This window comes from Capsaspora owczarzaki, assembly GCF_000151315.2.
Source record: "Capsaspora owczarzaki ATCC 30864 unplaced genomic scaffold supercont2.13, whole genome shotgun sequence".
In the NCBI taxonomy this organism is placed as follows: Eukaryota; class Filasterea; order Ministeriida; family Capsasporidae; genus Capsaspora; species Capsaspora owczarzaki.
In genome coordinates this window covers 445,357-457,871 of record NW_011887304.1, presented here as the reverse complement: position 1 = coordinate 457,871, position 12,515 = coordinate 445,357, and the positions used below count along the sequence as shown (strand labels likewise).

The following is a 12,515-nucleotide window of genomic DNA, read 5'->3' as shown; positions in this document are numbered from 1 at the left end:
AGGTGAGAGACAGGATCTCGTTCCATCTCTCCTCTGGAAAGTACGATCGGTAACGCTTCAAGTCCTTCTCGTATTGGGTCAGCTTTGCCGCCGTGCCGTCGAACGAGGGGGCTAGCAGCTTGGGCGCCTTGGCGGGCTGCCAGTCGACTGCCTGCGGACGGGGTGCGGGCTGGTGGACCGCCGGGGTTGAGACTGCTGGGGGTGGGACTGACGATGACGAAGCCAGCTTTTGCGGCTCGACGTCCGTTTCAGTTTTGATCTCGCCGCCTTGACCCTGGTGCGCTTTCGTCAGATCCTTCAGATCTTCATCCTGTTGAAGTGTCTCCTCGTCGTCCTTGGAGTCTCCTTCCAGATCGGAGTTCTCGAGCTCCAAAGCAGCGATCTTCGCCTGAAGAAGCGCGATCTTCTCTTTTCTCGCTGCCGTCTGTTGCCTCGTGTTTGCCGCGGGGCCTGCGCTTGTCTCAGCGCTAGTCGAAGCGCTGGTTGGAATGGTTACAACAGACATCGGGTGACTGTAGTCAGAGTCTGCAATGTGTAAGACCTTGGTAGGGTTAGCCAGGCAATGTTGTTGTAAAGTGTTTTATTTCACTTTGCAGACTGAACTGCAATTCCAAACGCATGCAAACAAACAATACAAAGACATCAACGCCGAGTCTTCTTCGCAAAGAACGACCGAGAGGTAGTTGCAGAGCCTGTGAGTCCTGATAGTATGACTCTACATGCATCTAACACATCATAGGGAGACTTGCTGGGTTGAACCTGAACTTGCCAACCCACACGGATCTGCCTGATGATAGGAGTGCTCGCTGGCCAGAGCGTCGCGGATACGAGTGTAGAATCGACAAAAGTCGCTTTCGCCGCGTATTCATATTGAACAGCACCTTGCTCATCTCGAACAATCAAGTCAAAGACGTTGTCACCGATGCGGTGGTAAAGTTTCTTCGTGTCCCGAACCACTTGAATTGCTTTCACACGGGTCGAATTTCCATTGATGCTTTGAGGCACTGTGATCTTGACAGGACGGCCATCGTACGGGCTTCGTTTGGTATGCTGCACGCCTTGCCAGTATTGCGCTTCGTCCATAATGATGTCTGCAATCTCGGCTGGTAATGCTGGTAGAAGTGAGGACTGATCCTCTAGCGCCGGTTCGCCGGTCAGCAAGCAAAATACGGTCTGAAGGTCGTCAGCGGTAGCAAAGCGTGGAAGTAAGGAGAATGCAAGAGGATTGACCTGGTCGTAAATGCTGCGCAACGAACAAGCAACATAAATGAGCAATCGGAAGGCACACTCCATTGGTTGGAAGCAGCTCGCGTGAGCTTCAATGGCTTCATTTGGCAAGGACCACTTACTAAGGTCCCCGTCCATCATGGTCCCTGCGTGTATTGATTGCTTGAGAGCAAGCATTGCTAATGCAATTCCGCTCCAGACTGTTGAGCAATGTGAGTGAGTGATATGGATGACCCTGGCAAAGTGAAAGTGCACGACATCATACTGTGTAAACCTCGGCTTCTGGTTCACCTTGAACGCTTCGGCAATTGCCTGGGCTCCGGCATCGCCAATCTGATTGTCTCCCAACCTGTTCGTTCCATCCATCAGTTAGTTCTCTGCGCCAAGTGGAACTTTGAGGGATAGCGGCCGTACAAGAGCACAATCAGCGTCGTGTTCACTTTGAGAGCCTCAGCAATCGCCTGCGCTCCAGCATTGCCAATCTCATTCTCATTCAAACTAGTCCTCACGATCAGTAAGCATTGGCCACTGAATCATCCACTCACAAGCATCAGTCAAAGTGCGATGCCTTACAAGAGCACAATTAGCCCTGTGTTGTTGACCTTGAGTGCTTCAGCAATTGCATGCGCTCCAGCATCACCAATCTGATTCTGTTGGAGCCTGTCCATTCTCTCCATTAGTGAGCACTCTGAATTCGTTTGCTGGATCGCACATACACAAGCATCGTTGAAGAGAGATGACTTACAAGAGACAAGTCAGGGTCTTGTTCACTTTGAGTGCTTCAGCAATTGCATGCGCTCCAGCATCACCAATCTGATTCTGCTGGAGCCTGTCCATTCACTCCATTCGTGAGCACTCTGAATTCGTTTGCTGGATCACACCTGCACAAGCATCAGTGGAAAGTGATGTGACTTACACGAGACACGGCAAAGTCGTGTTCACTTTGAGCGCCTCAGCAATGGCCTGCGCTCCAGCATCGCCAATCTGATTCTCACTTAGACTGTACATCTCTCCATCAGTGAGCATTTGAATGTCATCTGCTGAATCAGTCACTTGTATGCTTCAGTCAAAGAAAGATGCTTTACTTGAGCCAAGTCAGGGTCTTGTTCACTTTGAGTGCCTCAGCGATCGCCAGCGCTCCAGCATTGCCAATCTGATTGTTATCCAGGCTGTTCATCCGTGAGCACTCTGAAAACCATCTGCTGACATCACTCATTTACAAACATCAGTGAACGTGAGTTGCCTTACCTGAGCGAAGTTAGCATCTTGTTCACTTTGAGCATCTCAGCAATCGCAGTCGCTCCAGCATCGCCAAGCTTATTATTGTGCAAACTGTTCAGTCATCAGTAAGCATTCTGAGCACCTCTGCTGACTCACATCAAAGTGAGATGACTTACCCGAGGTTAGCGAGCGTCGTGTTGACTTTGAGCGTTTCAGCAATCGCCTGTGCTCCAGCATCGCCAATCTGATTCCCATTCAGACTGTACATCCCCTCCATCAATGAGCACTCTAAATGCCTCCTGTTGAGTGAAAGTGACACCCCTTACTCGATCTTGATCAACGTCTTGTTCACTTTGAGTGCCGCAGAAAGTGCATGGGCACCAGCATCGCCAATCTGATTCTTCCATAGCCTGTCCGTCCATCAGTGAGCACTCTAAATGTCCTCTGCTGACATCACCCACTCACACGCATCAATCGAAGCGAATTGCCTTACCCAAGGTCGGTCACTGTCGTGTTCACTCTGAGTGTCTCAGCAATCGCCCGCGCTCCAGCATCACCAATCTGATTCTCAGTCAGACTTGTCCGTCCCATTCGCCACTGAGCACTCTGAATGCCTCTGCTGAAACCACCCACTCACATGCACTAGTCAATGTGAGACGACTTACTTGATTTTAGTCAGTGTCGTGTTCACTTTGAGTGTCTCAGCAATCGCCCGCGCACCATCTTCGCCAATTTGATTGTCGTGCAGACTGTGCATTCCGTCCTTCCGTGAGCACTCTAAATGCCCTCTGCTGACATCACCCACTTGTCGTCCAATATTTCCGGCTTTTTCTTACCTGAACCATTCACGCGCATTCTTGACTTTGTCGTACAACTCGCGCTGTCTCGCGCTCATATTTTGATACGACAGCATGGCTGACTTTCAATCTATCGGAACAACGCGGTTGTTTCAGTCAGTCTCATTGGTTGGGCTTTCACATATCATCTCTCAAACACAGAGTGCAGAGCCAAACGCACGAAAAGTGCGGCAGCGACGCAAACAAAGAAAAAAAAAAACAAAAACAAAAGCGCCGCCACAACAACAACGAACAATGACTAACATCAAGAAGGCTGAAAAACACAACAACTCAACAAGGGCATAGACGAGGATGACAAGTACGGACGCCGACTTGAAACATGAAGGAGAGGGAAAACAAAAACAAAAAAACAAAACATTGCCCAAAACGAAGCTGCTCGGACCTTGGCGCACACACCGATACGAACTGCTCATTGTGGACAAGAAGCACGACCACTCCCGCTCGTGTCTGACCATCTTGTTCCACCTGGCCCGATGGACACTCTGGACGTTGCGGTGCCGAGCTCGCTTCGATCACACAACCATCCACCCGACTCATGCTGTTGCGCACTTCCGAAGCCTCGTTCTCAATCGCGCGAGGCAAGACACCTACACATGCCGCACAAACAAAGCACTCAAGACTAGCCCAGGCTTCCATAAGCTCTGGGGCAACGCCCTCGCAATCGACCCTCCAAAAGATGATTCTCGTCCTCTGCGACGACCAAAATGTTGTTAGCATCCCAGACACCAAATCTGGGCTGCAAGTGTTTGACTAGAGCTTCATACGCCAATACTAGCGACGAGGCACAGCGAGCTTTTGGTGGTTGGAGGAAACCAAAAAAAAAAAAAAAAACAAAAAAAAAACAACCAGGCAAAAAAAATGGACTTGAACGGAGTCGAACCGCTGACCTCATCGATGCTAACGATGCGCTCTACCAAATGAGCTACAAGCCCCTTTCGATGTGTCCGCGCCTGGGCAAATGACTTGACCAACGAGAATGGAGCTTTCGGATTTGGATTTTGTTGCTCGCCTGATGGATCCCGGACTGGCAAGCACTGCATAGGTTGCGCCGGTACATGTCTGAAGCCAGAGTCAAGTCAGATCCCGGGCCTTTCAATCACAACCAAGTCCAATTGGAAAGGTTAATCCATCGCCACTCAGCTCATTGCCTCCAAAATTGCTTGTATTGACAATGATCAGCGAAAGACACAGCGCAAACACCTGATTCATAAAATTCCAAACCACCCGACCTACACATCAAACACTTTCCATCACAGCAACGAGTCGCCGTCGGAGAACCCATTCGCTGGCTACGCCCACTCTGGAAAAAGACTGCCACACGCCGCTAAGAGCTACGTGGTGCGTGCTGCACTGCGGCTTTGCCGGCAAGTTTCACAAGGGTGGGTTGCGAAATCCAACCGTCCGTGATTGCAGCCTTCATGCATTCGTCGAGATGACCTGCGGCGTTTGGAATGTCCATTGCAAGCTCCGGTAGCTCTTCATACACACGCGCTACACCTTGCTCGATCTGGTCGGGGGTCAGCAACAACGTTCTGGCAAACGCGCCAAGCAGCCGGCTCAAGGCAGCTCGGTCTCGTGCCGCTGGTCGCTCCATCATCATGATGATTGCCTCGTACACAATCTAGTGAGCATCCCAATCCATTAGAAGCAAAGGACAATGTGTCAGTGAAGCGATTCTTGCAAAGAAAATCAACCACAACGAAAAGCACAGTCCCAAAAAAGCAAGAATCAGGAAAAAAAAAAAACAAAAAAAAAAAAAAAAAACACACACAAAAAAAAAAAAAAAAAAAAGCAAAACTCCACCCATAACAAAAACCCCTCCCCCCGCCTCCTCTCCTCTCCTTTACCTCATGATGAAAGTGCGGCACCTCGAGCTCACGAACACAGCGCTCCGCTTCGGCCAGATCGTCGCTGAACAAGTATTCTCGCAACAGCAGGCCAATCTGTTTGGAGAGCTGCTTGACAGTGCGCCTGCCACCGTTGACGCCAAAGACATTGTCCAAGCGAACAAAGCCGTGCTTCATGTTGATAAGCGTCTTAGCAAGATGCAACGCATCGACGGCCAAATCCGGTTCCGGAACCGGAGACATGGACGTTGACGACACACTGTTGTGTCGTTTCGCGGCGTAGTTGGCGGCTGCTGCTTCAAGAGCACTGATTGCTTCGCGCGGACTCGTCGAGAGCAGGGCCGCATGCAGCGACAGAAACGCTCTCTCATCAATGCTGTTGGCGGGAGCTGGGGTGGACGTAGAGCTCTTGCGAGGCGGGGCGCTGCCAGCCCCGATCGGGATGGCGAGCGTCGGGACGGAGGTGGAAAGCGTGCGCTGGGACGAGGTGATGGGCCGGAAGATTGGCGTGTTGGAAGGCGTCGACGGACTGGCGGGGAAGGAGCTGGCCGCGGAACTGGAGTTGGACCCGGAATGACTGCGCGTCACAAACACTGGAGGAAGAATGTCATCCGCAACCGCACGTGCAATGAACTTGGCAAGGGTTTGCACAACATGAGGGGTGTCCAGCACAATGTCTGACAGGCGTGCCAACAGCGATTCGAAGGCGTTCGCAACATCGTCCGATCCCACGATGCGCTGCGCGACCAGTGTGGCTACAAGAATGGCTGCCAGTTCCCTGTCACAGTCCTTGCGGTCCAGAGCCATCTCGATGATATGAGCGACAATCGTGACGCCCGCAGCCGAAAAGTTGGCGTCTTCGAGCGCGTCGACAATGTCGGTTGGATCGCCGTTCAACATGTAGTGCGGCAACGTTTGCTGCAGTAAGCGCTGGCATTCCTCCTTCTCTTGAGCCGCGGCCTGCCACGCGGACGACTGCTTGGGCGGAAGACCCACTCTGGGACGCTGAGACCGGGTGGGCGGCTCGGTCGGGTCGAAGCGATCATCGTCGTCCTCAAACGCCTCGTCCTCCTCTTCCTCGTCTTCGTCCACGTAGTTGGGATCACGCGGATCGTTCGACGTCGCGGGCGCGGCATCAATCTCACACCCTGGCTTGCCCCAGACAGTCTTGCCACCAGCTCCACCTGCCAAGAAAGGAGTACGATCGAATCGAAACCAACAAACGCATCACCAATCAGTGATTCAGGCACACATGTCATAGTCATAGTCATAGTCGGACGTTGTTTATGATGATTGCTTTTTGAGCCACATCACATCTAAGGAAGAGCTCAGCGACGCACTTTGTAGCAGTCACCAAAAAAAGTGCGGTCCATTCCCACAACCGCCAAGCACTCCCAATCACAAAAGCGCCAGCAGGTCTTCGGCCTTAGATGCCAATTGTTCGCTTGAGCGATGCATGCTCCATGTTCATCCACTTTGTTCGGTGCTTGAATGTTCACTGAGTGTGATTGTTTTTTTCCATACTCAACCCCTCTTTCCCGGGGGAAAAAGCAACAATCCACACAATCAGACGACGATTCATTCATTGTACTTCAGTGTTGAGTGACCGTTTGAGTTTCGGTTGCGCGCTCAAACAATTGGAAATCACGTCATCAAAATCAACAAAACGCTGCTTTTGTCTGTTTTTTTTTTTTTTTTTTTTTTCGTCTCGCATTTTTTTCTCACTTTCATTGCGATTGCGCAGAGACCGAATTCAGACAAAATACATACCTTTCTTGATGACGATCTTGCGGGACGAGCCAGAGGACGTGTTGCGCTTGCGACGGCCGCGCATGGAAGCGGCTGCGGCGGCGGCGATGGCGATCGCTTCACGACTCGAACGCCGACCGCCACTGCCACTGCCACCGCCGCCACTGCCGCCACTGGTTGAGCCATCGCTCGACGAGCCGTTGTCGAGGCTGTTTCCACGCACATAGTGCTGGTGGTGGCTGTGGGGCATGTACGCAGCGCTGTTGTGGTGGGGCATTGCGATGGGTGCAGAATGGCTCGCACCGCTGCTTGCTGCGCTCAATCCAATCCCAACGCCGCCAACGCCGCCACCAATGCTGCCAGTGCTGCTGCTGCCACCGCTGAGCGAGTGGTTGCTACCACCGCCGCCGCCGATGCCGCCGCTGCCGACACCACCGCTGTGGTGGTTGACATTGCGGGAATGCGCGAGGAAGGCAGCCTGCGACGCTGTCTGCGGAACCGTTGGCGGGCTCGTGAGATGCTCAGCAGCCGTCGACATGGTTTTTTTTGGCGTTGGGAAGTGTGTTGCGTGAAACGATGGGAGAACCAACAAAGCGACACAAAAGCGACAAAAAAAAAAAAAAAAAAAAAGCGACAAAAACTCGAAAAATGAAAAAAAATTCGCCACCAATTTGTTGACTGAAATTTTGGCTGAAATTGGCTGAAATTGGCTAAGTGTTTGGTCTGAAAGTGTGTCGATAATTTGAACTCTGAGAACTACAAATAAAGAAAGAAAGGAACAAAATAATCATCAGGGAGGGAGCGAGCCAACAATCCAAACCATCTGCCAAGTCAACGAGAAACAACCAAGCGTGTTCAAGCCTCGGATTGTTGCTGTTGTTGAGCTGGGGAAGGCAGCTGGACGGGTGGCGACGGCTGTTGCTGCTGTTGCTGCTGTTGCTGTTGCAAATGAAGGTGGTGCTGGTAGGCGCGGATGGTGCGTCGAGCGAGTGAATCCGGGGGAAGTTCCATGCCAGAAAGCGGGTATGCGCGACCGCTGCTCCCTTGCTTGCGCGGCGATGCGTGGGGGGATGGGGGAATTTCCATCGCACTGAGTGCAGCCAACTCTGGGTCGGCCGCCACCGCAGAAATGGTCGCAATCACGTCGGCGCCATCAGAGCCCATCCGCAGCAGCATGGATTCCGGTCGCGAGCCCTTGCCCGTGTAGCCAACAATCTTTTTGCACGACTCGATCACTTCGCGATGGTGGAGCTGCGTTCCCTTGACGTCCTGGATGACGCAATACATCAGGTACCACAGGCGGAACTTGTACAGACCGACCGTATCGTTCTTTGCAGCCGTGTCCAGCAAGACTGCAGCAGCAGTGTATGTCGTTGTAGCTTGGTCTGGTTCAGGGTGTTCACTCAATTCGAGCTTGCGTGTGACTGCGCGTTGTTCTGGTGGTTGAAGCAAGCTGCGATGATAGGCAAACAGGTCGAGCACAAACGACACCTACAATTAGGGAGAAAGAGAGAGAGACAGAGAGAGAGAGAGAGAGAGAGAGAGAGAGAGAGAGAGAGAGAGAGAGAGAAAGAAAAGAAGGGAAGCCGAAAAAGAAAGAAGACAACAAAAAACCCCCAAAGAAACGAAAAGTGAGTGCCAATTGAAACAGCAACAACAACAATCAACAAAGCTCAACTTCCGACGCACCCGAAGAAGACCAGACATGGCGCAAGTGGCAAGATGCTGACACCCGCGATCGGGTTCAAGGCTGACAAGATGCATCAGCAATCGTGCCTGGGAAGCGCGGGAGCCAAGCAGCTGCGAGGCTGTTTGGATGCCAATTCGATTGCAAGCGGTGTGGCCGCCAAACAGAGTGAGCTCTTCCATGGTTTCTTGAGCCGAATTCAAAGAGCTGGATGCGGGAGTCGGGGTCGAAGGCGACGAGAGCGCCGTACCGCCCACGTCGGATGTGGGATTGTTGGGCGACAACATTTCTTCCGGGTCGTGTGAGCGAGAGCGAAGTGGCAGAGCATGCCCCGGAGGTTGTTCTGCACCACTAGAGACAGCTCCTACACTTGCAGACTCTGCTGCAAAGATGGACCACAGGTTGTGTGCGTGAAAGTAGGCGAGCGGGTATCCCTTTGATGCCGTGTGATCAATCCGTTCCAGCACAATGAGAACTTGTACGGCCTCGACAGGACGGTTGGCAAACTCAAAAAGCTTGAACAATGACCAGAAGAGTGGTAGGGTCCCTTGCAGTAGCTGCTGGCTAGGCAGAAGAACACGACCAGATGGGGCCGGCGTTTCGGTGGAAGCTTGCATTGTTGCTGGCTCTGATGACAGAGCGGTAGCCGAGGCTTGGTCTGGCGCAGCGCGAGCTTCGCCCTCAAACTGCATGTCATCATCAAAAGACGCCTCGGCAGCCTCGGGCGAGCGGCCAGAATGATTTGGACCACGGAGCTGGGCGCTGCTTGCCTCGACCTGCAATGCTTGCTGGACCAGTTGCAAGGCGGAAGCAATAGCCTCGATGATGCGCGTCACAATGCGAGGCATTGGATACAGTACCGGCCAGTACGAGACGCACTCTAGAAGCGCCTGGTTTTCGCCAGTCTCAATGTGATGCTCCAACACTCGAGCATACGTCTCGGGCGACAACAGCGAGCGGTCATTGAATGGAAGGTACTTTTCCAACAAGTGGAGTTGGTTTGTCTGCGCAGAGCATCGGTCCATGTAAGTCAGCCGGTCCATGTAAGTCGACAATCAATTTCGGCTGCAACTTCACTAGAATCGCCTCAATACCTGCTCGAATCTGTCCACAAAGATCCGCCAAAATCGTGGAGGGGCGCTTGGAAGCACATACTCTGCCCACAGCTGAACAGCCTGTCAGGCGGGAGATCGAGAAAGGAGGAAAAAGAGAAAAAACAAAAACGCCCAAGCACAACAAAGAAAATTGAGTCATCGTGATCAGGCCCAACACAACTCGCCAACCATGACACAAAGTAGCTCACCAGCAAATGCTGCGCCTTGTCCCACAAGTGGCAGGCATACTCGTTGGCAACTTCGATGAGTTCGCGCGTTCTGCGACATGCAACAACGGTCAAAATCAAGCACGCACGACATGAAGCTTCATCCTCCTCGAATGCTTACCTCCGATGTCGCTGACACATGTGAATGGCCGCGGGGAAGCGCTGTTGCTCCACGAGCCAGACGATTTGCTCCGAAACATACAGCGAGCGCAGAATGACAACGTCGTTAGAAAGCACCACGTAGAGGCGCGTGATGCCCTGGAACGCAGACAATGTGGCCGTGGCAGACACGGGCAGCGGGGAAGCGAACGAGGATTGCAGTGCTAGAGAAAATGTGGAAGGAAAGTGCATCATTTTGGAAAGATCGCTGGTGTGATCTGACGAAAACCAGCGATTTGTGCCCTGTGTTTTATCAGCGAGACCATGCCCAGTCAGTTGACTCTGGTGAGATTCTGTCACAGCCGCCCGATGGACCTGTTGAGTGACAAGCCATTGCACATGCCCATTCTTACTCGCAACGGCGATGACAAGTACGCCTGCGGCTGGCCCACAGTGTAGTCGGCAAAAATGCCGATGAGGTAACCAGAGAGGTTTGATGGGAGGGAGAACAGGTCCACCAGCGTCATTGTGTCGAGACGAAACAGGGCGATTTGGATGGGTGCCGGAGCGTGCGCCTTTGTGTCGGTCGCATGCTCGTGTAAAGGAGTGCCGTAGTGATAATGTGGAAAGTCTTCAAACAGCATGACTAGGTGTTGGCCGAGCAAAGATCTGCGACAGAGATTCAGAGACAAACAAACAAACAGACAAACAAACAAACAAACAAACAAACAAACAAGAAAAAAGAAAAAAAAAAAGAAGTGAACATCCTGCATGCAGCTTCACATTCACGTCGAAAAACTAGACACACAACAAGTCTCAAACGACAACGGATCAAATCCCTCCCATCCTGATTCTGTTCTTCACTCACAGCTTGGCCACTTCGCGACGAGCTTGAAAGTGCCGCAAGACAGTCAACGGACGATCGCCGAAATTTCGAGCACAAAAGTAGACCACGGCACCCCACTTGACGATCAATTGGTCAGGGGTCACGACACAGTCAATGTTACCGCCGTTCTGGGCATCGGCAGTTTGACCGATGCGACCAACCAACTTGTCTTTGGCGTTGTTGTAAATGTACAGCGAATCCTGCCAACAGAAAAACAGATATGGCGCAAAGTAGCACATGTTGCGGAAATCGCGCGAGAACATTGGGCCGTGGTATTCGTGCTGCTGGGTGCCCTGCTTCTGAGCATCAGCGCCCGTCCACGCTCGATCAGAATGGCTCTCATCTGCAAGGATTCAGTAGATGGTTGGCAGAGGATTCAATGCAATGTTGCAAAAAAAAAAACACAGCAAAACAAACAAACAAACAAAAACAGGTTAGTCCAAACGGTGTTCTGAATCAAACGCACAGCAACAGCACCAAATGTCGCCAAAACCCACCATCGCTCCAAATAACTTCTTCGGAAAACCCAAAAAGACCCTTTTGCCGTCGAACAACCGTGCCAGAGCTGGCTCGAGCGTAGAATAACACGCCAGCGCTGGCGTCCTTCTTGCCGGCAGCCGCCGCCGCAGCAGCAGCAGCTGTCGCGGCAGCAGCGTTACCAGAAGCGTCAGCGGATGTGCCAGACCCTTGGCCTGCCGGGCTACTCGGGTTTCCAGGCGACGCGGACGCATGAGAGTACAATGCCATCGTTCGTGCCAGCGTTGGCGGGACAAAGTCGGGCGAAACGGCCACGCCTGCAACTGGTTCCAGCGCTGCGGTGCTCCCGCTTCCCGACGGCGTGTTTAGATCGTCACAATCGCCCGTGAGCCACGAGTAGCATACAATTCGTCCATCGGCGCCACCCGTGATGATGCATCCATTATGAACAGTGCAGCAAAGCACGTCGTGTCTAGGCAAGCAGAAGCATTACAATGCCAGTGATGAGTGGATGGGTTAGCCCTCTGCTGAGCTATTCCCCCATGCCCATGCATGTAATGGCTTTTGCATGTTGATACCACACGATCAACACTGAACTGAGCGCGATTGAGCCACCGACGCAAACTCACCGATGGACGCCTTGCCGGCCTGTGATGAAGCGACCCTGCGCATCGAAGAGCAAGATGGCGCCCAGGCTCGTTCCGACGACAAGGAAGCCCTCTGCAGCGACGCTCGCGGTGGTGATGGTCTCGTCTGGACCGAGCACCTCGAGCACGGACTGCATCCGGGCAGCCTTGTAGCTCGGCTCGACAGGTCGACTTCCAGCGCCAGTACTGGCAGTCGTAGTCGTACTCGTACTCGTAGTCGTAGTCGTCGTGGTGGTGGTGGGAGTAGCGGTCGCACTGCTCATGCTGGCACCAGCAGCATCGGATGTGGAGGGAGTGCGGGGACCAAACCCAGCAGCAGCACCACTTGGCATACAACAAAGGGATTCAAAAGGACTGACCACATCATCTGATGTGTATTGTTTTAAGGGGGAGAGCGGAGGAGGTATTTTGCATCATTGCGACAATCCCACTTGGATTGCAACGCCAAATGCCTGGAGCAAGCGTTCCTGTCTTCCGAGAGCAGCGCTCGTCATTCT

At 52.6% G+C, this 12,515-nt stretch overlaps 3 protein-coding genes and 1 non-coding gene across 4 annotated transcripts; all 4 read right to left on the bottom strand.

The window, feature by feature from the left end:
• Positions 1–1,592: 1,592 nt before the first annotated feature.
• Positions 1,593–3,205, bottom strand: CAOG_07075 (NOD3 protein; the record flags this gene model as incomplete). The annotated part of the gene is made up of 7 exons (XM_004343749.1): positions 1,593–1,725; positions 2,144–2,227; positions 2,313–2,396; positions 2,476–2,559; positions 2,625–2,708; positions 2,775–2,858; positions 3,114–3,205. 7 exons carry the CDS (start codon positions 3,203–3,205, stop codon positions 1,593–1,595), a joined length of 645 nt encoding a protein of 214 aa, XP_004343799.1.
• A 959-nt stretch (positions 3,206–4,164) lies between these two features.
• CAOG_09781 lies at positions 4,165–4,237 on the bottom strand. The gene has a single exon. It is a non-coding gene; the product is annotated as a tRNA-Ala (tRNA).
• A 212-nt stretch (positions 4,238–4,449) lies between these two features.
• CAOG_07074 (programmed cell death protein) lies at positions 4,450–7,573 on the bottom strand. Its single transcript, XM_004343748.2, has 3 exons — positions 6,923–7,573; positions 5,153–6,336; positions 4,450–4,926 (listed from the first exon to the last, which is right to left on the bottom strand). The coding sequence occupies exons 1-3, from the start codon at positions 7,437–7,439 to the stop codon at positions 4,630–4,632; spliced, it is 1,998 nt and encodes a 665-aa protein (XP_004343798.1). The 5' UTR covers positions 7,440–7,573; the 3' UTR covers positions 4,450–4,629.
• A 107-nt stretch (positions 7,574–7,680) lies between these two features.
• Positions 7,681–12,363, bottom strand: CAOG_07073 (hypothetical protein). The gene is made up of 9 exons (XM_004343747.2): positions 12,001–12,363; positions 11,392–11,843; positions 10,877–11,237; positions 10,422–10,677; positions 10,031–10,311; positions 9,892–9,961; positions 9,683–9,763; positions 8,591–9,592; positions 7,681–8,392 (listed from the first exon to the last, which is right to left on the bottom strand). The coding sequence occupies exons 1-9, from the start codon at positions 12,348–12,350 to the stop codon at positions 7,757–7,759; spliced, it is 3,489 nt and encodes a 1,162-aa protein (XP_004343797.1). The 5' UTR covers positions 12,351–12,363; the 3' UTR covers positions 7,681–7,756.
• Between the last annotated feature and the right edge of the window lie 152 nt (positions 12,364–12,515).

Bases quoted from the DNA above. Each gene is read 5' to 3' on its own strand.
- CAOG_07073 (XM_004343747.2), bottom strand. From the start codon at position 12,350: ATGCCAAGTGGTGCTGCTGCTGGGTTTGGTCCCCGCACTCCCTCCACA. The intron at 10,678-10,876 runs GTGAGTGAAGAA...TCTCTGTCGCAG, and splicing joins CGTCGCGAAGTGGCCAAGCT to ATCTTTGCTCGGCCAACACC. The intron at 9,962-10,030 runs GTAAGCATTCGA...TGCATGTCGCAG, and splicing joins ATGTGTCAGCGACATCGGAG to AACGCGCGAACTCATCGAAG.
- CAOG_07074 (XM_004343748.2), bottom strand. From the start codon at position 7,439: ATGTCGACGGCTGCTGAGCATCTCACGAGCCCGCCAACGGTTCCGCAG. The intron at 6,337-6,922 runs GTATGTATTTTG...CTTTCTTGGCAG, and splicing joins CAAGATCGTCATCAAGAAAG to GTGGAGCTGGTGGCAAGACT. The intron at 4,927-5,152 runs GTAAAGGAGAGG...GATGCTCACTAG, and splicing joins TGCCGCACTTTCATCATGAG to ATTGTGTACGAGGCAATCAT.